General features: G+C 39.5%; 1 protein-coding gene across 1 annotated transcript in view; it reads left to right on the top strand.

Moving 5' to 3' along the window:
- The window catches only part of LOC148851330 (uncharacterized), a 29,418-nt gene extending 6,160 nt beyond the window's left edge, over positions 1-23,258 (top strand). Inside the window, exons 4-13 of the mRNA XM_088943399.1 lie at positions 85-165; positions 807-887; positions 8,866-8,958; positions 18,068-18,247; positions 18,561-18,628; positions 18,753-18,804; positions 20,228-20,281; positions 20,369-20,461; positions 21,090-21,156; positions 22,815-23,258. Coding sequence (XP_088799525.1) covers positions 85-165; positions 807-887; positions 8,866-8,958; positions 18,068-18,247; positions 18,561-18,628; positions 18,753-18,804; positions 20,228-20,281; positions 20,369-20,461; positions 21,090-21,156; positions 22,815-22,906 — 861 coding nt within the window. The 3' untranslated portion in view covers positions 22,907-23,258. The remainder of the gene's footprint in view (positions 1-84; positions 166-806; positions 888-8,865; positions 8,959-18,067; positions 18,248-18,560; positions 18,629-18,752; positions 18,805-20,227; positions 20,282-20,368; positions 20,462-21,089; positions 21,157-22,814) is intronic.
- Positions 23,259-27,775: the final 4,517 nt, after the last annotated feature.

Genomic DNA, 27,775 nt, shown 5'->3' on the forward strand with positions numbered 1-27,775 from the left:
CTTCTAACCTTTTTTTGTTCTTGAGCACATCATGGTATTCTGTATAGTCTTGATTCATATGCTGACATCATATTTCACTTGCAGAGACATGATATAATCAAGAAAAGGCTTGATTCTCATGGGAATGCAATTGAATCTAGGCAGGATGGAATCGGTGCACCCAAGGTTTGTAAGAGGATATTATAAATATTTTTCTTAAGATTTAGAATTCTAAACATAGCTCCATCAATTTTGACCTCCAGATTATCACATTTTTCATGAAAGAATTCCTATTACTATCACATGTTGGAAAATTATCTGTTTAAATGTGCTGGAATGACATTTGATGTATAATTGGATAGTAAAATTGTGTATTGAGTCCTCTATTCACAGGGCACAATTGTAACCATTGTTTTAATTTCAACATTCATGTTATCTCTGTTGTAGTTTGTGTATTTGCTGTTTGGAGAGGCTGCTCCTCGCGCCTCTAAGGGGATCTTCTTGTATCTATTCATTATTTTAATGGAATTGATGTTTTTTATCAAAAAAAATTGTGTATTGAGTCCTGTGAATAGAGGATCAAAGACTCAGATGCAATTGTGCTCAGTTGGAAACATTTATGGAAAATCAGCAATTTAATACTTGGGGAAATTTAAACATTTTTGAGCTTCTATAACTGTAATTCTTGATGTCTCATTTCTTGCAGTTCTAGGAATTGTGAGGTGCTAAATTGTCTTGTTTATGGCTACTTGTGCTTTCTCTATATGTTTTCTCTTTCTGCTTCCTTTCAGCATCAATTCATCTGTTACTTCTTGATATTATTGCAGATTGAAAAGCCTTTGCAGAGACATGGTGGGCGGCTTGAACACAATGAGACATACTGTGGTTCATGTTATGGTGCAGAAGTGGTATGTTTTTACTGTTTTTTTTTTTGAGAAATAAGCTTTTAAGATTTGTAAATCAGAGTTCAACTGGAATGCAGAATTAGGAAAACCCATAAAGTATGATATGCACAATATTTTAGTTGGCTTAAAAAATAAATATTTTAGGCAAAAATAGGGTTTTAATGAGATATACAATGGTCATTACTCTACATGATAAATCTAGTTGAAAAGACATAATTTATGTTATTATATGTTTTTTCACTTCATTTTTTTTTCTATTGAGAAGCGTAGGTTTTATCTTCCTTTTCAAGTTGAAGCAGTTTATCAAATTTCCATTTGTGTTGTTTTCCAGTTTCTTGCTATAAGGACTGGGTGCAGTTGGTAGTTTGTGCTGGGGGTCTTTCTTACTTGGGCGATATTTTATCATATTCTTTATGTATTCTCATTTTTCTTTTAATGAAAATTTTATTTTACTACAAAAAATTATGTTTCATCCAAATTGAACAAAAAATAATTTCTCTCAACTCTTCCTACAGTGGCAATTTTGCAACCTTTCTTTTTCTATGGATAGCAATTTTGTGATTCTATTTTTTTATAAAATTGGGTAAATTTTGATATTTTATGGTTTTTCTTGTTTCAATATTGTTGAAAGAATGTTTTAGTTTGTTTAAAGTGTCAGGACTGGGTCTTATTATAGTATTTTTAGAATTTTGAGAAATATTGTAAGTTGTGTATCCGTCACTTCTCTTGCAACCTAATCTTTTTTATTGGTCTCTTGCAACATAAGTTTTGAATTTTCAAACTTGTCACTTTGACATAATTTTTTAGATTTTTTTTCCATTTTTGCAGCACATATTTGGCAAGACCAAGATCTTGTCTAATGTGTTTTGGGAAAGCTGTAGCCATTTTATTGGTAGGGTGTTATGATCCTATATGTTAGAGGGCTTGACTTGACACGTCCCAACAGTCTTAAGGCTTTTTGTGTATTGGTCAAGCATGTAACAAATGGTATTAGAGCCTACCACCACATCTGAATTTCAAATTATAGGGAGGGCTACCTGGGAGAAGAGCTACCTAGAGCAAAATGAAAGCTACTCCGGAAAGGGCTACCTGGAGTAGAGTGAAAGCCACTAGAAGGACAGGCCTACCTGCTGCCAGAGTGTGAGCTGTCATGGAGAGGGCTACCAGCTACTTGTTGCTAGAGTGAGAGCTGCCTAGAGTGAAGCTGTCGAGACCTTGGTTGTGGAAGCGTGATGGTATATTACCTTTCTAAATGTTAGAGGGCTTGACTTGACACGTTCAAACAGTCTTAAGGCTTTTGATGCATTGGTCAAGCACGGAACATAAGGTGTCAATAAATGACTGAATTGTGTGTTAGGAATCAACTGGTTAGATCCTTAGGAATCTTTTAGTAGTTTTTTATTTAAAAATAGTTAAATGGGTCAGCCCAGCTCAGGATCCATGATCATGAGAGTTTGGCAGAAGTTTTAGTGCTAACTTCCAACCTAATGCAACTTTCCTTTATTGGGACTAGTGGTGGAAGACAAGCTTACACCGGTAAAGTTTAAAAGAAAGTGAATTTAAATTTAGGGTATATAATGAGATTTTTATTTTTAATGAATTTTCTCTGTACTTATCAAAAAATTTTAAGTTTAGGGTATATGATGAGCTTTATCATAAATTAGGTGCATCAAAGAGAGGATGCTAATGAGGGTTGGTGTTGAGGGCCCGGGAATAGGATCTCATCATGGGTTAGTCCACGGGAAAACCTCCTGTTTTCCCTTGTTCCTTCCTGCTCGTGATGAACCTATCTTGGGGCCTTCGGTGATTTGTCCAAGAGATCACCAACTCTCCTAACTCACTCTTGACTGAATAATTTGATATCTCATTCAATAATGGGGTCTCCTTAAATAGGAGATTACAAGAGTCCTAATCAAAGGGAGTCTCCTTGCTGAATAGGGAGACTGTTGCCGAACTGGGTAAGAGATAAGAACAATAAGATAAGAACAAGCAAAATGAGCTAATCTAATCTAGATAAGGTTGTTGTTGCCGAACTGGGTAGGATGAGCATCACTGAATCCTTGTTGCTACTGGTGGTGGGCCCGGGGCCTGTTGCTGTCGGTGGCGATGGTACGTCTTCCCGAGGAAGGCGTCCATAACATTACTCCCCTCCTGGACTACGAGCTTGTCCTCAAGCTCGAAAGGTGGATATGTGGCTTGGAACTCTGCCAATGGGATCCATGTGGCTTCTGTTGGTGGTAGATCACACCATTCCACCAAGACTTCAAGGATTCCACGATTGAAACGAGAGCGGGTGATGGTTTTAGGTTGGGGGACCAGTTTGCCATCTTTCAAGGGTGGCAGGGAGGGAACTTGGTCCGGGGGAACCCCCGTAAATGGTTTCAGCAAGATGTGGAAGACATCATGAATTCGGCTAGTCTCTGGCAATTCCAGTTGGTAGGCCACACTACCAATCCGTCGCAGAACCTTGTAGGGCCCATAGAACTTAGGGGCCAGCTTCGAGGCAGCCTTGTGGCGCAAGGAGCGTTGCCGGTAGTGCTGGAGCTTCAACCAAACGAATTGTCCTAGATCGAACGACAGTTCCCAGTGGTGCTTATCATAGTGGAGCTTCATGCAGAGCTAGGCCTGCTGTAAGCGAATGCGGACGTCGACGACGGGGGTGTCGCAGTCCTGTAAGGAGTGATCGATTGCGTCCAAGCGAGTAGATCCGGGCTCGTAGGACAGCAAGCGGGGAGGATCCCTGCTGTAAACGACGCGAAAGGGAGTCATGCCGAGGGAGGAATGGTAGGCTGTGTTGTAGCAGTACTCGGCCCAAGGAAGCCATTCCAACCACCGTCAAGGTTGATCGCCTACGAAACAGCGGAGATACATCTCGATAGTGCGTTTAGCCACTTCCGTCTAACTGTCGGTATGTGGTCGGTAAGCTGATGAGTAGGCTAGGGTGGTGCCGTGTAGTCGAAATAACTCTTTCCAGAAGGCACTAGTGAAGACCGGGTCTCTATCGTTGACGATGGATTCCGGCAACCCATGTAAGCGAAAGATATGTGTAAAGAAGGCGAGGGCAATCGAAGTGGCACTGTACAGGTGTGATAGAGGAATGAAGTGTGCGTATTTAGAGAAGCGGTCGACTACCACAAAGACAACTGATTTGCTCCCTACCTTGGGAAGTCCTTCAATGAAGTCCATAGAGATGTCGGCCCAAATCTGCGATGGGATGGAAAGGGGCTGAAGGAGGCCTTGCTGGGTGTAGGTTTTCCCATTTGTGCTATTGGCATGTGGAGCAATTCTGGACAAAATCTCGATTAGAAGTCTTCATACCTTGCCAATGGAAATCAGTCTGGACGCGGTGTAGTGTTTTTTGAATGCCCTCATGGGCGGAGTTATGGATGTTGGTGATGATGGTGGGAATCAACGAGCAGTTTGCTGGAAGATGGACACGTCCATTATACAGTACCAACCCGTTGTGAAGTGACCAATCAGGGTCGGCCGTGTTGGTCTGGATCTTCTACAGTAAGAGCGACCATTCCGGGGATTGTGGTGCTGCCTTCTTAATGTCGTCAAACAGAGAGATCCGAGGTTGGGAAATGCTACATAGAACCATCGCGTCTTCTTCTCGCCTAGACCAAGCATCAGCCGTGTGATTAGAGGATCCCGCCTTATATTCCACCCGAAAGTCAAACCCAAGCAGTTTGCTAACCCAATGCTGTTGAGGGGAAGTGGTGAGATGCTGCTCTAACAGGTATTTGAGGCTGTAATGATTAGTTTTGACGATGAACGACCGCCCCCACAAATACGGCCTCTAGTGCTAGATGGCTCGGGCAAGGCCGATTAGTTCGTGCTCATAGGCTGGAAGCTTCAGGTGCCGATTGGCCAATCTGCAACTGAAGAAAGCGATCGGGTGCCCTTGCTGCTGTAGTACGACCCCGATACCCACTCCGGAAGCATCACACTCGACTGTAAGTTCGAGGGCGAAATTAGGTAATTGCAGGGCAGGGGTTGAAGACAGTGCATTTTGCAGTGGCAGAAAAGCTTCATCAGCTGCGTCGTCCCACCGGAAGGAGTTTCTCTTCAACAGGTTGGCTAACGGGGCTGCCAACACTCCATAGTTCTGTACAAATTTGTGGTAGTAACCCATTAAACCGAGGAACCCGTGTAAGGCCTTGGCGGATTGAGGTTTGGGCCATTCTATTATAGCCTGAATTTTGGAACTATCAACTGTTACACCCTGCCCATGGATGATGTGGCCGAGGTAAAGAACCTGTCGTTCCCCGAAGGAGCACTTGGACCGTTTCAGGAATAAGCTGTGTTGGCGTAGGAGTACGAAAACGGTCCTCAGATGGTGGACATGCTCTACCCATGATTTGTTGTAAACGAGGATATCATCAAAGAAAACTAAACAAATTTGCGCAGATGGGGCTGGAATACCTCGTTCATTAGTGCCTGAAATGTAGATGGTGCATTGGAGAGTCCGAATGGCATGACTAAAAATTCGAAGTGGCCATGGTGGGTGCAAAAAGCAGTCTTCTTCACGTCACCGGGAGCCATGCGAACTTGGAAATATCCGGACCTGAGGTCCAACTTAGAAATACCGGGCACCATGCAACTTGTCCAGCAGTTCGTCCACAACGGGAATAGGGAACTTATCTTTGATCGTTCGGTCATTGAGTTCTCTATAGTCAACACAGAACCTCCACGTTCCATCATACTTCGCCACCAACAGAACCGACGAAGAGAAGGGGGAGTGGCTTTTGCGTATGATCCCTTGGTTCAGCATCGCTGTACATTGTTTTTCTATCTCATCCTTCTATAAGTGAGGGTAGCGATAAGGCCTGACAACGACTGGTGCTGAACCCGCCACCAAAGGAATACGATGGTCGGTTCTGTCTGGAGTGCATGAACCTGTGGTGTCTTTTCTTTAACCTTGCAACCGTGCCATGAAACTTGCTTGCCATTCAGGTGGAAGGTCATGGTGAGTGCGCTGAAGTCCCACAAAATCGGGCCTAGGGTAATTAACCATTTGACCCCGAGAACAATATCGAACCCATCCAATGAGAGTACAAATAAATCAACAAAAAATAGTTCAGAATTGACCTGTACTGGGACGTCCTTACAAATCCCTGGACTGTGAACTTTTTCACCATTTGTGACGGCTACCTGTAGTCGCGGCTGGAGTTCCATTGGTCGTTTTAACTGCAGGGCTGCATGTTTACTTATGAAGTTGTGTGTGCTCCCTGAATCGACGAGAATGCGCACCGGCTGACCTGCGATCTGTGCTTGTAACTGCATGGTCTGAGAGGTTTTAATACCGGTGATCGCATGGAGAGAGATCTCTGGTTCGAATGTGACCTTCCTCTTCCCCTTGCTTATCTATGAGAAGGCAAAAAAGCCTCTTGCATCTATGTCCTGCCGAGTAGAGGTCATCACAATTGAAACATTAACCTCTCGCTCGGTGCTCTGCCATTTCTGCCCTGGTCAAGTGCTTGATGGGAGGAGTGACCATGTTACTACCTGTACTTGTCACTGCTCTAGAGGTGGTGGTCGTGGGAGGCTTCATTTTCCGGCTGGTAGCAGAAGAGGGGGTCGTTGCTGCTGGTCTTGGGGGCACCCACGAGTTTGGTGGACGACCCACATTAAAAATTCCGCGGCTGAGCTGCAGCTTGCGCTCAAATGCGCGGGCTAAGTTCATGGCTGTGACCAAATTTGGGGGATTCTGCATCTCGACATCCACTCGCAGGGGTTCTTTTAACCCTGTTGTGAACATATCCACTTGCTGGTCTGGTCGCACGGAGGATGCCCTCGCGAGGAGGGTTTGGAACTGTCGCTGGTATTCAGCAACTGTTCCGGTCTGTTTAAGGTTAATTAGCTCGCCCAGTGGGTTGCTGGTCAATGGGGGTCTGAACCGAAGAAGGCAATAGGATTTAAACTGGGGCCAACTGAGCCCAGGTTTTTCTTGCTCTAACCGATAAAACCAAAGTTGTGCTTCTTCTGTTAAATGAAAGGCGGCTAGGCTTACCTTGTCCTGGTCATTTGTCCGTTGATTTCAGAAGAACTGCTCGCAGCGATACAGCCAGCCTAGGGGGTCTCCGTTGCCGTTGTACGATGGGAACTCTAGCCTGCTGTACTTGGGGATGATGGCTGCTCCATGGCCGACGGACTGCTGTTCGTCGGAAGACTTCGACAGATCTGGCCGACGGTCGTTAGCTACTGTCCCTCCGTCAGAGTTCCTTTCCCTGTTGGAAAGAAACATCTCCATTAGTCGTCGTAGTTCTCGCACTTCACCTTTGATCTCACGAACTTCGGAGCTGGTCTCCACGAGTTGGTGCTCGAGGTCGTGGACCCTGGAAGCTCCAGATCTCCCATGACGCCTTGCTCTGATACCAAGTTGTTGAGGGCCCGGGAATAGGATCTCGTCACGGGTCGGTCCACGGGGAAAACCTCCTGTTTTCCCTTGTTCCTTCCTGCTTGTGATGAACCTATCTTGGCGCCTTCGGTGATTTGTCCAAGAGATCACCAACTCTCCTAACTCACTCTTGACTGAATAATTTGATATCTCATTCAATAATGGGGTCTCCTTAAATAGGAGAATACAAGAGTCCTAATCAAAAGGAGTCTCCTTGCTGAATAGGGAGACTTCCAGTTCTATCTTGCTAAGGATAAGATAAGCTAATCCTAATCTGATAAGCTACTAACAAGATAAGATAAGCTAAGCTAATCCTAATTTGATAAGCTACTAACAAGATAAGATAAGAGATAAGAACAAGCAAAATTAGCTAATCTAATCTAGATAAGGCTGCTATTGCCGAACTGGGTAGGATGAGCATCACTGAATCCTTGCTGCTGCTGGCGGTGGGCCCGGGGCCTGTTGCTGCCGGCGGCGAGAAGGCGTCCATAACAGTTGGCCCAACTCATAGCCTTTTTTATTGTAACTGAATTCGGAATGAATTGGGATCAAATGAGTTCTGTGTTTGGACTTTGGAGATGTGGTTTTTTCTTGGTCTCTCCCCCTCCCTTCCCCCTCTAGTTCTGGAACTCCACTTTTTGCAAGTGTAACTCTTAATCCAGCCTTGTTGTTTTATTGTTTAAATGAAACCTTACTTCTTCCTTAGGTCATTCCACAGCCCACTAGGGTTCTGATTTTCAGTAGACCTGCCCATGCTATATCCTGATTAAAGGCACTTGTCTTGTTTTATGTTGTAATCTTTGATAATAAATCCCTGATATTTTTCCATCGTACCATCATTTGTGTCTATTGAAATTTTAGCTGGGAAAAAAGGAAACAACAATCAATGGAAAAACTTCTGAACTGCACATATATTTTTATTTTATCATGTGAATCTAAGGTTTGCATGTAAGGGAGATAAAGAAGACCTGTTGTTTCTCATAGAGGGGAAAAGTTAAATCATGTTTTCATGGATCAAACAGTCAGATATCCCAAGGTTATTTTCTTTTATCTTTTTCATTTTACAAAGTTTCCATAGTTATTTGGCAACACCGCAACAGTCTAGTTGATTTGAATGCTCTTCTTAGCTTGGTGGCTTTCCTTTACATATCCAAGCCTCTACAAGGTTGGCTTTCTGGTTTTGTTCTGTATAAAAAGTACAATGCATTATTATTTATGATTGTATACTAAGAGAAAATCCCCCACTAGTTATCTGGTTATACACAATGGTTATGACATATTTTATCAATTATCTGAATGTTTGTTGATTATTGCATTTCTTCATGGGGTTTTTTTCTTGTTTCTGCTTTTTATCTACTAGTATGAATATTTTATTACTACTTTTTTAATAATATCACTAGCCATTCATGTTTCTGTTATAGCATCAGTTATTTTTCTGTAATGTTGTTTTAGCTTATAGTTGACATATTGTCATATCAGTCCAGAGAAGAATCTGTTGACATGCAGCATAATATGTTCCTGTTAGGAAAACAAGTGGCATTTATTTCTCTGTATTATCTGAATTTCTTATTTGTTTTGCAGTCAGATGATGATTGCTGTAACTCATGTGAAGAAGTCCGTGAAGCATATAGAAAGAAGGGATGGGGGCTGTCAAATCCAGATTTGATTGATCAGGTCTGTTGGTATAGAATCCATTGGTTTTGTTTTTGGCTTTTTCTAGTTGTCCCTTGTTGGGGCAGGGAATATTGTTAAAAACTGAGGTAATTATCTTCTTCTCTGTCTATTGGGACAATGCAGTGAGGTGAAGGAAGTTTCCCAATCAATCTTCCAAAGTAATACCAAAAAAAATAAAATCAGTCTTGCAATGAAATATGAAAAATTTGTGGGCAGGAAAAGAAGTTTTAAGGCGTCTGACCAAGTCCTTGTCATCAAAGGAAGTTATGTAATGCTTCTGGTTGTTTTAACCAAGTTCTTAGCTATGTTTTGACAGTACCATAGTATTCTATATTATAGTAGTCACTAGGACATTACATGAAATTTGCCATAAGATGATGCACACACAAGTCTATGGATTTGCATGCTGATAAGTAATTCTAATATCAACACATTCTCTATTGACATAGTTGTGAATCTCTTAGGGAGCTTTGCTCAGAATGCTGCTCCAATTCTCTGCCCACTCTGGAGCCGTGTAACCTCTGAGGAATGTGTGAAAATAATTGTATTCATCCTAGGTTTAAAATATCAAAACTAGGTATATATTACTTTTTTGTGTTATTTTTTATGCAGTCTCTTCATTCAGTAATAATAATAATAATAATAATAATAATATTGATATTATATTAAATTGTTTACTTCTACAAGAAGTTCAGATTATTTCCTTCACATATAACCAATACAATCACGTCTTATCTAAAATAATAGGGTGGTGAGTGGGCACATCTCATTCTTTTTTTTTTCTTTTTTTTTTAACCTGGAAAACCCCAAATTAATATTTAAAATACCTGTAAAAGACAATAATGCACCTGCATATTGATGTATATCATTCTAAATAGGGGTCTCTTTTTGTATTTCATCTGGATGCACCTCAGTTGTCAAAAATAGTACGTGCCAAAATCATCCCCCAAAAAATATTGTATCAAGTAATATTAAGATGATACATGGGATTTATGTAGCTAGCCCAAATAAATGTCCTAAGTCTAAGTGACGTTGATAAATCTCCTTAATACTTCCCACCTATTTCCTGTTTCTTTTCTCTATTCCAAACAAAGTTGCAAGTCAGCTTGAAAAACTTCAAAGGAATTTTCTTTGGAGGGGATGGGAAGAGGAGAAAAAAATGCATTTGGTAAGTTGGGAGCAAGTCTGCCTCCCTAAAGGTGAAGGGGGGTTAGGCATAAGGAAGTTGAAATTTTTTAATTCTGCTCTCCTCTGCAAGTGGATTTGGAGATTTGCGGCAGAAAATGATGCCTGGTGGAGATCTCTCATTGCTAGTAAATGTGGTGTGGAATGGGGTAATTGGAGAATGAGGGACCCTTTTCCTAATTGGGGAAACTCTTTGTGGAAAGGGATAATGAAGAAATTCTCAGCTCTTGCTGGTGGGGTCTCAAATAAAGTTGGCAATAGTATTAGGACCAAGTTTTGGAAGGACTCTTGGTGCTCGGATGACCCCCTTGCTGATTCCTTTACTCTCCTCTTCTAGTATGCTTCAAATCAAGAGGCTTCAGTTGCAGAGTGCTGTAGTGTATCTGGTGGTTCAGTTCTTTGGTCTCCTTCATTTAGAAGGAACCTTTTCAACTGGGAAGTGGATGAGGTTTTGAATCTGTTGTCCTGTCTTCAGAATCAAGAGTTGGATTTCAGCTCAGAGGATATGTGGCAGTGGAAGTGGAACTCAGATGGTGTGTTCTCTGTCAAGTCTCTGGCTTCTAACCTCTGTAGAAGGGGTGTTTCTGATTTCCCTTGTCCTCAGATGTGGAATCCCACCAGCCCAACTAAATCTAACTTCCTAATTTGGGCTATGGCTCTAAATAAATGTCTTACTAGAGCTAACCTTGTGAGAAGGGGCATTCAGCTTTTGGACCTGTCATGCAGCCTGTGTGGGAGTCGTGCTGAATCTACTGATCATTTGTGCATTCACTGCCCATTTTCTTCTCAACTGTGGAATCATTTCTTCAGCTCTATGAACTTAAGTTGGGTCATGCCAAGCTCGGTTAAGGAGCTGTTGTGTTGCTGGAAGTTCATGGGGTTGAGCAAGAAAAAGAAGATTGTTTGGAAGACTATTCCTAATGCTGTGTTATGGTCCATCTGGTCTGAGAGGAATAGAAGGATATTCTGTAACAAGGCGGCTTTAAGTCTGGATGAGCTAATTCAGAAAGCAGTGGCAAACTGATGTCTTGGGTGTCTGTCCTGAGAATTTCAGAAATTGTAATGTGTCTGCTGTTTTTCTTTCTAGTTCTTGGTGGAATGTGTAATTGCTGATTAGATCAGTCGGCCTTTCAGGGACTGATCTCAGCCTCCCTCGTGTATCTCTTATCTCAATAAATATTACTTTACCTTTCCAAAAAAAAAAGCATTAGCCCAGAATGGGAAAAGAGCTTTTTAAATAACCTCCATACATGTAAATATAGAAGTACCTAATTGAGGTTATCTGAAGAAATAAGTAATAAATGATTAATCTTGTGTAAGGGGAACGATGACATGTGAATTTGAAGAACTGCCCATTTCACATAGAGTAGAGAAACTCAACCCATTTCACATAGAGGAAGTATGTGCATACTTGCCCCATTTCCATTACCTGGTGTAATGGTTAAAATCTTGAGCTGACAAGCATGAGAACTCGTGTTCAAGTCTGACAACAGCCTTTTTGTGCTGGAAAAAATGTCCAAAGGTTAGGTCTGTATCCAGTCCACCACCTCCAAGACCCTAGATAGCTAGGACCAACATCGGCTAATCTCCTTATTTATGTATACCCTTTTTCCTCTGTAAATTTAATGTAAATCATAGCATACTAAAAAATAAGTCTTGTCAGAATAATGTAATAATTGATATTTCTGAAAAACATGGTTTGGTTAATGTGAGGCATATGAAGCATTGGGTGGGGCCATATTGAAGGTGAAGCCCGGTTCAATTCAAGCATTTGCTTTGATTGAATAACACGAGGTTTTATTAACAGGAGTATAAAGCAATCTTAGGGCCAGGAGAACAAGTATAAAGAAGGCATTTAGAAAGAATATGCTCATTCAGGACCAAATTCCAGTGCCTGTACACCACCCAAGATCCTGTTTGATCCTCAAGAAGGTGTAGTCGTATGAGACTACTAACAACCCAAGCTGTGGTGTATGATCAACAGGAAATTAAGAAAAATGAGAGGAGAAAGAGAGAAGAAGAATTTGAAGGAAGAGTTTCATAAAAGAAGAGGATGCTCAATCTGTCGACCCCTCTTTCTATTAATATTAATTCTGAAGTAAGGAGAAGACTGCTTACATGGCAAAAATAAAATCCTAATAAAAGATTAATAACTAATTGTGGACTGACTTAAATAACTAATAGTTGTATACGGGTACAATAGAAAGAGGTGGGGACCACATCAATGGTTTCTACACTCTCCCTCAAGTTGGGAATAGATGTTTCTCATTCCCAACTTGCATAGATCTGCTTCTAACTTCTTCTTTGAAACTGCCTTGGTGAGAAGATCGGCAAGCTGCATGTTGGAGTTGATATATGGAAGACAAACTTCTTGAGATGCAACCCTTTCCTTAATAAAATGTCGATCCACTTCAATGTGCTTGGTTCTGTCATGTTGTATCGGGTTATGAGCTATATTAATAGCAGCATGATTATCATAGTACAACATTAGAGGTTTCTGATAGGTAATACCCAATTCATCAAACAATGATTTCAACCATATTATTTCAGCCACACCATTTGCCATGGACCGATATTCAGCTTTAACACTGGAACAAGAAACAACATTTTGTTTCTTACTCCTCCAAGAAACAAGGCTACCTCCTACAAAGGCACAATATCTAGAGGTAGACCTATCATCAATACAACTGGCCCAATCTACACGTGTAAACTTCTATCTTCATGTATTTATTATCCTTAAATAGTACACCTCTGCCTGGACAACTTTTTAAATATACCAATATCCTCTCAACAACAAGTAGGTGGGTAGTTCTAAGAGAGTGCATATACTGACTAAAAGCGCTAACTACATAGCTGATGTCTGGTCGTGTAAGACAAAGATAGAGTAGTTTCCCAACTAATCATTGGAACATAGCTTTATCTTCAAGAGGCTCTCCACCTTGTGCACTAATCTTGTGATTCTGTTGAATAGGTGTATCGGATGGCTTAACACCCAACTTTCCTGTTTCTTCTAACAAATCAATGACATACTTCCTTTGAGAAACAAAGATTCCATGTTTGGACCGAGCTACATCAATACCCAAGAAATATTGTAGCTCTCCCAGGTCTTTTACCTCAAATTCTTGATGGAGAAGTTTCTTAAGAGACTCAATTTCACTATTATCACTCTCTGTTACTACAATGTCATCCACATATACAACAAGTAGAGTCAAGGAAGTATCCACTTTCTTAATAAACGAAGTGTGATATGATTGAGCCTGCACATAGCCAAACTTTTCAAGGGCTTGTCTGAATTTATCAAACCAATCTCTAGGGGACTGTTTTAGTCCATACAAAGCTTTTTCAGCCGGCAAACCTTCTTATCTGTCTCTATACTATAAAAACCACGAGGTAACTGCATGTATACTTCTTGCAAGTCTCCATTGAGGAAGACATTTTTAACATCCATTTGGAACAAGGGCCAAGAGTAATTGGCTGCAAGAGATAATAACACTCTGATAGTGGTCATTTTTGCTACTGGTGCGAAAGTCTCCAAGTAATCTATACCATAAGTCAGAGTAAATCCCTTTGCAACTAATTAGGCCTTATACCTTTCAATGGAACCATCGACATTATATTTCACAATAAACACTCATCTACATCCAACTGGTTTCTTCCCTTTAGGTTGATCAATTACCTCTCAGGTATTTTTTCCTAGGACATCCATTTCTACCTTCATTGCATCCTTCCACTTAGGAATGGTCAGGGCTTCCTGTACTGTTCTGGGAATGGGAATATCAGCAATGGATGTAAGAAAGGACTTATAAGAGGGAGGTAGATGATCATAGGACAAGAATTGTGAGATACAATTGGTTGTGGATAAGGTGCAACGGCATTTGCCTTTACGGACTGCAATGGGAAGGTCAAGGTCATTCAATGGAAGTGAGGGCTTAGAAGATGGAGAAGGCTCAACAGTAGGAGGCTCATCCGTAATGGGAGATGGAAGAGATGTAGTAATTGGATCTGGAACCTCAGAAGGAATTGGGGCTGGCCTGGACTACTGATGACCGAAATCAACATGCTTCCACCATTTGTGATAAACTCTCAAATCCTAACATTTTTTACAACCCTCCCCGTTACACCCCTCTTCACTCAATGGAACAGGTAAATGGACTTCTGATGTGTTAACCCCAACCTTACTACTCTCCCCCTAAGAAGAAATTCTAGAGTAATAAGGTACATCCTCAAAGAAAGTAACATCCATGGATACAAATATCTTTCCCGAAGTAGGTTCATAGCAGTAGTATAGTTTGTGCATAACCAAGGAAAATATATATTTTGAGGTTTTAGGGTCAAAATTGGAACGGTGAGGGCCAAGAGTTTGCACGAAGAAGGTACAACCAAAGGTTTTAAAGGGACAGAAAATAGCTCTTTATCAGGATATAAAAGAGTGAATGGAGGTTTCGTGTCAAGAACCCGTGAAGGGATTCGGTTGATGAGATACACAATTGTGAGAATGGCATCTCCCCAAAAATGTATAGCCACATTGAGTTAAATATGATACTTCTAGCTACTTCCAATATGTGCCTATTCTTTCTCTCATCCACTCCATTCTACCAAGGGGTATGAGGGTAGGTACTCTGATGGATAATCCCATGTTCTAGAAAATAAGAGGCTAGTGATGTTTTAAAGTATTCTCTCGCATTATCGGATCTGAAAATTTTGATTTTTACCCCAAATTGGGTTAAATCATCTGATGAAAGGTTTGGGTCTGGGTAGGAACCTCATCTCGAGAACGCATCAAGTAGACCCAAGAAAACTGGGCGTAGTCATCAACAAGCAACAAGAAGTATTTATACCCCCCCCCCCCATAGCAATGATGTGATATGGTTCCCAAACATTGGTATGCACAATGTCAAAAGGAACACTACTCTTATTACTAATTGAATAGGTTATTCTACAATGCTTTGCGAGCTCACAACTTTCACACTTTAAACTGGACATTTAGTAAGATTCAAATAAACTAGGAAACAAGCTTTTCAAAGACCTAAAGGATAAATGACCCAATTGGTTATGCCAAAGCATGACTTGACCAATAGACTGAGAAACAAAAGACCCTCTAAATTCACTACCTTCCCATTGTGAACTTCCGCCAAGCAGATAGATTCCATTTGTCTCATGGCCAGTCCCAATCACCTTCCTTGTCTCCAAGTCTTGAAACACATTGATTAGGAAAAAAAGTTGCGGAGGAATTCTGGTTTTTAGTAATGCTGCTAACTAAAAATAAATTGGTTATTGGTGCTAAGTTTAGGAACATGCAGAACAGAAGACATGGAAATGGCACTAGACAACTTGATGTCTCTCTTGCCAGAAATGGGAACAAGTGATCCATCAACAATAGACACCTTGTCTTTACTAGAGGATAAGTGATAGGTAGTAAATAGTGAAGGCAAACCGGTCATATGATCAGATGCACTTGAGTCTATTACCCAACAATGTTCAGTGTTAACTGGAGCTGAAGCATGATAAGCTGAGGCCCGTGTACTCGAATGAGCAAATGTTGAGGTGGGAGGAGTTGTTGTGACTGGTTGAGATGATGATGCTGAATTACCAACCTCCTTTTCCAACTGAGTCAAGGTAGCTCGGACAGCAGCTAGAGTGTCTAGTGGTGCTGCTCTTGTGCCTGATGAGGTTGCACAATCAGTGGTAACAACTATATTAACATTCCCCTTTTTGTTCCAGAGTTTTGCTGGAACTAGATGAAGATGTAGCTTCCAACAGGTTTCTTTGGTATGCTTAGGTTTCTTGCAATGTTCACATATTAGGTCTTTCTTGTCTTCCTTCTTCATATCTCTCTCCTTATCCCCCTCAAACTTGGGTTTAGTTGCTGCCAAGGCTGATTCAAGTGGCGAATGCTGTAACATAACTTTCCTTCTACTTTCTTCATTGTGCACTAGAGAGTAAGCTTGTGATAGGGTCACACAGTCTCTTGTTAGAAGCTGTTGTCTCAGAATGTCATTCTCATAATTCAGACCAGCTAGAAACTCAAATACCCTATTGGTTTCAACCTGCTTTTTGTAGGTCATCTTTTTGGCTTTCCCACTCAATTGTTTCTAAGTGATCAATCTCATGCCACAAGGATTTCAAGGTGGAAAAATAAACCGAGATTGGCTTCTCTCCTTGCTTAAGGTTATTTACCTTACATTTTAGTTCATATGCCCTAGCAACATTGAGGGGTTGGGAGTAGGTTTCTTTCATGATATCCCAAATTTCTTTAGTTGTTTTTGCCCATAAATAATTTCGACTGATATGTGGCAGCATGGAGTTACACAGCCATGTCATAACCAAATAGTTCTATTGAACCCATTTGATATATATTTGGTCCTCCTTGGTTGGTTCCTTGACATCTCCCAGTAAATAACTTAGCTTTCCTCTACCCCCAATAGCCATCATGGCTGATAGGGCCCACTCTAGGTATTTTGACCCATCAAATGTTACAGTGATAATCTGAAAACTGTTCTCAGGTATGATACCAGCACCACCAGCCCCTAAAAGGATTTCCCCTTGGCTCTTAAACTCCATTCTTTGTCAAGAAAAGGTTAAAGAATGCCTCTTGTATCACGGAGACTGGGTAATTACACCCAGAATTTGCTATCAGCTGAACCTAAGGTCAAGAAAAATACCTTTCTATCACTAAGACTGGGTAATCTCACCCAAAATTTGTTAACTGCCGAACCTACTTTATCCTTCTAGGTCAGCAATCCACCCAAAAGGGTAACCTTCCAAGAACAACTTAGAGTGAAGGGCTGAGAGTGCAGGGCTGAAACTAACTGTAGCCCTAGAATTGGCGACAGTCAAGAAACTAGAATCTTGAACCTAGAACCAGTCAAAGGTCAAGAAACAAGCCAGGAACACAATCAATGGCTAGAAAAGGGGGGGGGGGGGATCTCTCAGCCGCACCTCTTAAAGTAACCAAAAACTATTCTTTTAATGTATCAAGAACAGTTCAGGAGGAAAAAAACTTTCAGTCGAATCTTTGAAATAACCAGAAAAGGTAATCTTTTAATTGATCAATATCAAAGATTAACTTACTTCAGCAAAACTTTGGCCGCAACTTTAAAAAATAAGTCTGAACCCTAATCTTGAGGGTTCTTCCTTCTGACTTTCTGTCTGCAACCTTGAAAATCAAGTCTGAACCCTAATCTTGAGGGTTCTTCCTTCTGACTCTTCCTGATTGCTGGTCATCCTCTGATATGCTTCACCAACAATCTCCAATATTTAGCCGATTATCCCTTTTGCTGGAAGTTTTCTAACCCTAGGAAATTCTTATGCAGCCGGCCATGTCAGACTATCATAAGATTTCCTAGGTTGGCTCTGATACCATGTAGTCGTATGAGATACTAACAGCCCAAGCTGTGGTGTATAATCAATAGGAAATTAAGAAGATGAGAGGAGAGATTGAAAGGAGAAAGAGAGAAGAAGAATTCGAAGGAAGGGTTTCAGAAAAGAAGAGGATGCTCAATCTGCCGCCCCCCTCTTTCTATTTATATTAATTCTGAAGTAAGGATAAGACTGCTTACATGGAAAAAATAAAATCCTAATAAAAGACTAATAACTAATTGTGGACTGACTTAAATAACTAATAGTTGTATACGAGTACAATAGAAAGAGGTGGGGACCACATCAGTGGTTTCTACAGTAGGATTTAGACTAATATGATAATATCATTGTATATAGCTTGTAAATGTGAGAATGTACCACAATAGGAAAAAAGCTTGTAAACGTGAGGAGCATTTAGAAAAAAGCTTTCAACTTGCAGTGAAAGCATGATCAGATCAGATTTTTTTGAAATGATGGTTCTTTTCTATATTTGCTGATATAATTGTCTATGCTGGTTTTCTTTGTTTGTTTATTTATTTTCTAATTCCTATTTTGTGATATTTAGTGCAAAAGAGAAGGATTTCTTCAAAAAATTAAAGACGAAGATGGTGAAGGATGCAATATTTATGGGTTCTTGGAAGTTAACAAGGTGGCTGGAAATTTTCATTTTGCCCCTGGCAAAAGCTTTCAACAGTCAAATGTTCATGTACATGATTTGCTGGCTTTCCAGAAGGATAGTTTCAATGTAAGGAAAAACTCTACTGATTAAAATTCTTAGAGAAAAAGTGAAGTCATATTGACATTATAATGTTTTCTATACCTGTATGTAAAAGATGGGGGGTTAACCCTCTTTGTGGTCAACCCTTTCTTCCTTGGTTCGACCTGAATCCCTTTTCTTCTATTTCCATTTTTCTTACTTCCATGTATCCAGACCCATAGCTTACGCAACCCATGTACATCAGGCTAGTTTTAATAAATAAGAAATTTAATTTATTTATAGAATCTTTCCCCCTCACATTCTATTGAGACAACTATCGAATTTATTCTTTGCGATACAGATTAGTCACAAAATAAACAGATTAGCTTTTGGTGAATATTTCCCAGGCATTGTGAATCCTCTTGACAGGTATACCTCTCCTCCATTTTACTGAATGATTCAATCATATGAAATGCTTAATCCTCTATGTTCTATGCCAACTTGTGAGATTATTCATGTATTTGCACTCATTTTTTTATGCTAAAATTTACAGGGTGCAATGGGTGCAACAAACACCAAGTGGAATGTATCAGTATTTCATCAAGGTTAGTTTTTTGGTCGTTTCCAATAGGAATTAAGATATTGGTTCAAGGATTGGGTTTCTTGTGATTCTTAGCATATATGTCCATGATCCTAACACATCCATGGATACCTTAATTTTCAATCTTATACCCTGAAACTGATTGGTGCTTTTCTTCGGTTATTTTGACTGTTGAAATTTTGATTTTTGTTTTTAAATTCAGAGAATGACTTGGGCAAAGCCAGAAGGTGAGTTTTTTTTCTTCCTGAAACTTTGTCCTATGAATAGATTAGAAATTTAGGATAGTAGATTGTGGTTCCTTGCTGGGTCTAACCATGCTATCCAAGGTTGTCTCAACTCTGGACTCCTTGTCGAAAATATTCCACCAACAAACCTGTACCTATACATATATTGTCCTCTCCTGACTCCTGAGGGCCCCATTGGAGTCTCTCTCTACTTACAGATGGAAGTAAGCATGCATGGAAAAGACTAAAATACCTATAACCTATGCTACCAATCAAATAAATAAATAAACAAAGGATATTAGCTCAAGAATTGCCACCATTATAAGCTTCCTGAAAATCTAAGATGCATATTAATCTTTAAGTAAACTTAAAATTGTATTAGTTACAAAAGAACGCAAATATAAGTAGAAAGTGCAAGAGTCATCAAAAGAGGTGCAATGGGCAACCCATGCCCCCTCCCTCATTGTAGGAAAAGAAGGTCCAACCTGTAACATTTTGCCCGACTGTCTACTTCTGGTTGTTTGTGCCCCCCCCCCCCCCCCCTCTTCTAGTCTTTCAATCGTCACCCCTCCATGATGTATTTTTCAAATCTCATTAAAAATGCTATCTGATCCCTTGAATAAGTTAAAATAGTTTCTCTCCCAGGTATGTTAAGAAAAGGAAAGCAAGTGTGGTCTGTTATTCCCTGTGCAGTATTGTGGGCCATATGGATGGAGAGGAACAATATGGTCTTCGAGCAAAAAGCTTAGTCTGAGGCTGGGATAATCAACTTCATAGTGGAAGAGCTTAGGAGTTGGTTGATCTTCTCTGATGTATTTAAAGATGAAGTTTTTTTCTGATACTTTTTCGAGGGTGGATTTTTATTTTTTATTTTTATTTTTTTTGGGGAGGGGGGGAGGTCCTAATACTGGTTAAACTTGTATAGTTTCTCATTGTTAAAGACCTTATACTTTTGATTCTAATACAATACTTCACCTTTTCCTAGAAAAAATAGTTCTTCTCATTGACTTAGCCAAGCCTATTTGCCCCAAGTATAGAAAGGTGATGATATTATTGCTTTCTGTGAATGTTCTAGGTCAAAACAATGCTTGATGGTGTAGGTTTGCACACAACTTATCTGTGTATGGACATGTCTAAGAGTTACGAAGGTTCTGGGGGTAATGTTTTTCAGATGTTTACTAGGATTCTCTATCTATTTTGCAGGTTGTCCCCACTGTATACACTGACGTAAATGGGCACACTATCCAATCAAATCAGGTTTGTCTGTACATATCACCATTGTGCCTCTAGTGAAATTCATTTATTTAATCCGATCTGAGGTGCATTAGCATGGTCATTGTGCAGTTCTCTGTAACCGAGCATTTTAGGAATGCAGAATTCGGAAGACCTCAGTCTCTTCCTGGAGTTTTCTTCTTTTATGACCTTTCCCCAATTAAGGTATGTCCTGCCTGTATTACCATATTTATCCCAAGTTTTACATCTTATTCCTTATGATGTGGCTAGCTCCTCAGGTGAGTGATGGAGAATTTCAAGTTTTGCTAATTAGTTAGGAGCCACTTTTTAGTGTTATATTTTTCCTTTTTTTTTTCAACCTTGTGCTTTGTTTATTTCCACTGTAATCATTGGAATGCATAGTGCAAGTTTATCTAGGCTCTACATGTCATAATGTGTATATGTGGTACCATACTTGGCAGCGCTGGTAAATCAGCTAAGTTAGTTTTATATAATAAAATGTATCATTTGCATTCTAAAAAAATATTAGTTACTAACTTGATGGTTTATCCATGTAATATAGGTTTATAAATTATAAGAAAATATGTAGTTTTCTTTGCTATTATTTTTGGAGAAAATATTGAGATTAATTATTGCACTCTCCCTACTTTTTCTTTCAAACCAAACACAGCCTAAATGCTTAAATGATATCTAAAATCTTTGAGGAAAAAAAGTAGTGTACGATATATGATTAATAGTTAATATTAACATAACCACTAAATGCAAGGCAATGTTAATGTCAGATTTTATTATTCTCATGTCTTTCTGCAGCTTATGTGATTGTATATTGCAGGTGACCTTCACAGAGGAACATGTGTCATTCTTACACTTCCTGACTAATGTTTGTGCTATAGTTGGAGGTACTCTCTCTCTCTCTCTCTCAGACACAAGCTCTTCCATTGAGCAAGTATAAAAGTTAGATTGATTCTTGATTTCCTTATGCAACTGACTGCTCTTTCCAAGAGGAATATGACTACATAATTAGTACATGGATACAGTTCAACAAACAAAGAAATCGAAAGGTTTTGTCTGGTGGTGGTGGATAATGGAGAGTTGAAACAAAAGAGCAGAAAAACTTCTATATATAATATTTTTTACTGGAAATATAATATCCTTTTCGGCTATAAGCAATTATATTGGGTGTTTATTGGAGTTCCTAGGGCTGTTCATGGTCGGGTTGGGTCGGTTTACTGGTGTTTTTCCAACCGACCCAGCCTGGTCGGGTTGCCTAAAGATGAAACCGAAACCGACCCTGTACTAAGCAAAACCCACTTGGTCGGTTTGGGTCGGTTTTGTGATATTCAAAGTATCTCTTGGCCTTAAAGATCCAATATCAAGAAAAGAGGTAACTGAAGTTAAAATCAACGCCAATACCAAGAAAAGAAGAGTCAAAGAGAGTTAGAGAAAGAAGAATGAAATTTGGAAACTGGAAGAAGTCTTCTAATCTAAGAAAAAAAGGACACCTATTTGTCATTGCCTATTTGGTGTAAAAGACCTTAGAAAGTAGAGATCCTTTATTTAAACCTTTCAAAAAAATGCAAGAAGCTATCAAGCTAATTTTTCTAAAGGAGTAAAGGTGTAGGGAGTAGGACTAGGGAGAAAGAAGAATGAAATTTGGAAACTGGAAGAAGACTTCTAATCTAAGAAAAAAATGACACATATTTGTCATTGCCTATTTGGTGTAAAAGACCTTAGAAAGTAGAGATCCTTTATTTAAACCTTTCCAAAAAAAATGCAAGAAGCTATCAAGCTAATTTTTCTAAAGGAGTAAAGGTGTAGGGAGTAGGACTAGGGATTCCTTGCCTTGCAATGCTTGCCATTAATGGCATTCCTAAAGAGAAGACTAGGAACTAAGTTAAGTTGTAACTAGGATAGAGAACCTAGTTAAGTAATAATTAATAAGTAGTTATATAACTCGGTTTGGTTTTGGTTTTCACACATGAAAACCGAAACTGAACTGTATGGTCGGTTTACCAATTTTTACAACCCGAAACCAACCAGTGGTGAAGAAAAACCAGCCGACTCAGATTGGGTCAGACCGAGTTGGTCGGTTTGGGTCTTGTTATGAACAGCCCTAGGAGTTCCCTTATCATTGTTAAAAATTCCCAGCCCAGTGTTAGTGGTTATATGAATATAGGTCTTTAACTTTTCGTCTTCTGATTCATGCAGCTAGCATATGAATTTTCTAATCTTCCAACATGATAAAATAGTCTCTTAACTGTTTTTTCAGAAGTTTGTAATAATTTGTTTTTCAGAAGTTGCATAATTTCATATTCAACTCTGAGGTTTCCTTTTCTGCAGCTCTAAAAGGGTGTAACTGGCTGTTTAAAATCCCGCTAATCTCTTGTTTCTTGAGAACTGAGCAATTCCAAATAACTTTTTTGTGAAGTTTCCATATAGCAAGTTTCAATATCTATTCCTGAAATGTGAATCTTATTCATGTTAAGCTCTAATAGTGTGGTTTTCATTTATTTTTTATGGGGCAAATTATAATAACCCGCTTGTTTGTTATGTCCAGGCATTTTCACTGTTTCTGGAATAGTAGATTCATTTATATACCATGGCCAGAAGGCAATAAAGAAGAAGATGGAAATTGGCAAATTCAGCTGATGTTTTGGCCATTGCAGTTCATGTTTCAGTCTTGTTGGCCCACTTGATGCTGCACATGGCCATGGCTTTCTGTGGAAAATTGATGAATGGAAAGAGAACCGATAGAATGGGTTTCCCCTACAACTAGGAATGTCGTCCTTCAAATGAGATTTTTTTTTTTTTTTTTAATTTTGTTATTCTAACAACTTTTCTCAAGTTTTTGTTGTCATTAAACTGGCAATGTATTTCTATTTGAAAGTAGAGGGCAATGAGTGCCTTTATCAAGAAGACTGCTTAATACCTCTCCTGAAACCGTTGTAGTTGATCAGTTTCGGAAATTAAATAGTTGCTTGTGCAGTTGAGTGACACTAAAGTGTTGCGTAGACCCATCTAGATCTTTTCCACACTTGTTTATTTATTCATTTATAGAAAGCACTACTGATGCAGTTGCAACATTTTCCGACGATTGATGCAGTGCAAAAATCCTTTACGGGGTGAACTGGTTAGTGGGTGATCCAGTCAAATTACGGTTTTCTCGTCTGGTCCCAGTCTGATAACATTGCTTTGGATTTTAGACGTTTCTAGCAACAGAAGGGAATGGTGGGTATCGTATATGGTTGGGGTTAGACTTGGATGATAGTCGATGAAAAAACAGTAAAAATGGTAGTGAATGAAATTATTACGATGTGAGACTGATGGGGATGTAAGGATAGATAAACCAAAGTTTCTGTGATTGCTTTGTCTCACTGGATCAGAGGATCATTGCTAATAGATTGTTCAAGTGTATAACCAAGTTGGTTTTTATTATTAAAATAAATCAGGGTTCATTTCATTCGGTTGTAGAACAATAATTTCTAGGGGCCTACCGCCACTCGCTTTACTGCAAGTTGTTTGTATTGGTAATGATACCAAGCAGAACTTTGCTATGAAAGTATGAATTATTTTATATTCAGGATAACGTTGGAATCTGAGAATTTCCTTTGGTAAGATGGTTTTGGAATCTTAGGGTTTGTATGGCCCATAGTGTGTCATTTTATGGTAGTATTGGGACAACCTGTGCCCCACATCTGCAGAAACCAACCAACCATTCTGTAAAACCAAATTCCTAATTTTATTTAAAAAGGATTTATTTGCCAAATGACGTGGAGCTTTGTTGCCAAGGATTCGTCCATGAAAGGCTTTGGAACAAATTTCCCGAAGTACTTGACTGTTAGTTTTGTGAGTCCGGCTTGGGTCAGGGCAAAGCCCGTTCCAACAATCTTTACGATTAGAAATATCTCAATACTTACGGAAGATATTTCCGATGTAAGATTACAAGGGGCTGCTCGAACGGTGCAAGCACCGACCTGACAGAAGCCGAACAATAGTTTTGCCTGCTTCTGCCAATTGGCTTCGCAGTTTCAAATGAGGTGAGGACAGTGTGACCCATTTCAATTTCATGCCTTACCTTGGTCAATGGTCAAGGGAATTCCATGGGCCACTGATGATCTCTATATTAATTATCAAGTACTCTGGTCGGCATGGGTTGCCATCTTATTTTCATCTTCATTGGGCTACACTTTATTTATTTATTATTATTATTTTTTTCTTTTTGGGGGTGGGGAGAAGTATAATCCCACATCGCAACTACTAGAATGTCTCCTTATGGGATCTACAACGTACCAGACCCAGAGAGTGGAGAACCATAACCATATCCATTATTTGTATCCATTTCGTGACATAGTGCAGCACCACGTGAACTTAGACTGTCAAGTAGCCAATCTGGTCAAAATAATTAATGCAAGATTTTGAAAGAAGATGGAAGATGCCCATTATTCAGTTTTTGAATTGAAATGACATTTGTCCAATCACTCTTCTCAATATTTAACACCGATAGACACATTAGGAACAGCACCTAATCGTGCTGAGGTTCTGTGATAAAACTGGATATTTATCTTTAGCTTCTTTATGTTACTTGACAAGAAGTTGTTGTCCGGATTATGAACTTTTTCAGTTTCAGGCTGGTTCTTCATCATCAACTAGTTTTGTAGGCCAGCTGCCTCAATCTGTAGTAGATAGAAACTCGAGACTCAGACATGGTGGTCGTGGACAACTGATTCAGTAGGAAATGGGCAAAAAGATACAGAGTTAAAAGGTGAGAAAAAAAGTTAAAATATATTCTTTCTCTTCTAGAAAGAGTAAGAGAGCTCTGTTTAAGGTGAATTTGAGTAACATCCAGCACTCCAACTAACCCCCCATTGGGGGTCTTTGATCAATTTGGTGTATAGCCACATTTCAATCACGTACAGACAAAAAGGGAAGAGAGGTGGTTGAACCTCTTAAATCTCTTATGGGAATGACGTATGCATCACCACATATAAAGACACACAATCCACTTGTCTAATGCAAGGAAAGCTCCATGGTAACTTTCTCATAAGTCATAACATGGGCAGCAGTTGCAGTTGGCCACCATTCCTTTTTTTGCATTTTCATTTTCAAATTCTACTTGTGCAAACTAAATCCTAGGGTGAAGCCCATGGTTATCCTCAGAACGGGTTCAGATAACAAAGCGGGATTCTTTCTTCTAGGGCTGATCATAAAAAACTGAATCAAATTGAAAGTTTCGGTTAATTGAACCAATTAGTTTGGTTTCGGTTTAGTATTTTTAAAAAATCAACAAGTTGTACCAATGAGTTGATCAGTTCAATTTTGATTACCGATTTTCCAAAAAGCCAGTACTACCGGTTGGATCAACTATGAGTGAACAAGGAGATAAGATTTGGAAGGGAGAGAACCTGTTTTAAAAAGTAAAACAAATCGAATCAGGCCGGTCCCGATTCTTACGTGCGCCAGCCAGTTATTAGGCTTTCTGTAAACGGGTATTTCATCCTTTGATTGCAAAATAGTGTGGACTCATCCGTTCAAAGCATCTCTCTGCTTCTCCATTATTAATATAGAGTGTTCATATTAACTGAAAATGTAGATGATGAGGCAGAGCCCCAGCTTTACTGAAAAGTCGAGATTCTTAGCCCATGTTATTGATGAAAACCACATCATTGACATGGATGAATATACCTTTTGCTGACACGTAAAGTAAGAGAACCCCACTTGCACTTGGGTGTTATGGGTCTCCATCTACAACACTGTATTTGTGTTCTCTTGATCCTCCCCCCATTGAGTTCACACTGTATTTCAGTAGTTGCTCATCATGTGTGGAGCTTTTTCATCCATGGATAAACAATATATACAAACTGAAAGAATCGATATATTAAATTTAAAAACAAAAGACAAAGTTGGAAGTGAAAGTGAAAGGACGTTTGTTTGGCTTCAAGGCAAGATTTCCTCCTGATGGTCTGTCCGAGCACTCCAGAATGAGAATGGCCGTGTGAACTCGGGTTGGCAATTTGAGAAGGAAGACTGAGAATAAAGAGGTGAGGACTGAGGTGGTGGCTTCCAAATTCCTTTTGTCTTAAGAGAGACGTGGCACTATATTAACACGTAAAGTTAAAAAGTAGGCCAAGCAACGACTCATGGTTTTACTGTTAATAGGGTTCCCACCTGCGACTACGAGTGGGTTTTCTCAAGCCTCAAGGTCGAGTAGCAATTTCCTTACAAAAGGTGGAGAATTCCTGATTCCAGATTCCAGATAGGGGTGCTGAAAAAATTCAAAAATCAAACCAAATTGAGAAAATCTAATAAAAAAATCTGGTTAATTGAATCGATTTTGGTTTGATATTTTTGAAAAATCAAACGACCCATTCAATTTTTTATTAATGATACTTGGAGAAGACTAACAATTCAAATTTAGTGTGCCCATGGATAGATACCCCAGCCAGTTACCCGACTGTCCAACCCCAGTTGATAAAACCAAGAGAGCTCAAGATTATTACATGGTGAAGCTGAAAAGGGCAAAGATTTTAGAATCATGTTGGATACTTGTTATTGTCCGCAATAATAAGGTATGGATATTATTCCTTGTGGGTCCGGAACCATGGGCCTGTATAGAAATGGACCCAGACTTGTGTCCCAGCGATGATATGGGGGGAGTGCAAGTTGGACCGGTATATCTCGGAGTTTGTCAGTTGAGGTCAATCATAACCCAATGTTGGTTTATTTAATTGGTATGTTAGGATTCGATATTTGCAACCACTGATGATTTTGTTTTTGTTGACGAAAAAGTTATTAGTATGGTGTGTGTATCATCAATTTTTCCTTTTTGTTTTTAGATTTAAAAATGGCCAATTAAAAACATAACTAATTAACTATCTACCAAAAAAATTAAAAAGGCTAACTAATGTCTCTTAAAATTTCTGTTGCTTTTAAACCTTAAATACATGTTGCTTATTTAGACAGACCTCAAGGTCCTCAACCCTAACCAAATTGAATTCAGGTGATATTTTGCTTCAACTGTAACCCAATCCATCCGATCATTCATCCCGTTGTGTTCAGCGACGTTCTCAAACCCAGAAAAAACAGTGCTGCCCAAGTAATAATCTACATCACTATTCACCACATGATACCAGAACCTGAAAAGAAGGGCTTTGACCAATCAACCCCTCTTCTTGGTTACAAATTATCACTCTCCTTTAATGTTAGTACCGACACGGTCTATTCGTTACAAGTTTTTCCGGTAACGTTGTCGAACCCGACTCTTAAAAGCATTTATGAAGAAATATGATGCGTCCATGGCAAGCCGGTTGGTAACCCAACCTTCTCTCCACCATTTGGCAAGCAATCCACATGCTCACTAGCCTTTGGATTGGGATTTGGTAGGGAGGCCAAAAAATGAAACAGAACACTGAGATCTAATCTCTCCCTCTCTCCCTCTCTCTCTCTCTCTCTCTCTCTCTCTATATATATATATATATATATATATTCATACAAATTACAAATCTACTACAATAACATACA

The sequence above is a fragment of the Nelumbo lutea genome, chromosome 5 (genome assembly GCF_056320005.1).
Source record: "Nelumbo lutea isolate HS-2025 chromosome 5, American lotus-T2T, whole genome shotgun sequence".
Taxonomy (NCBI): domain Eukaryota; kingdom Viridiplantae; phylum Streptophyta; class Magnoliopsida; order Proteales; family Nelumbonaceae; genus Nelumbo; species Nelumbo lutea.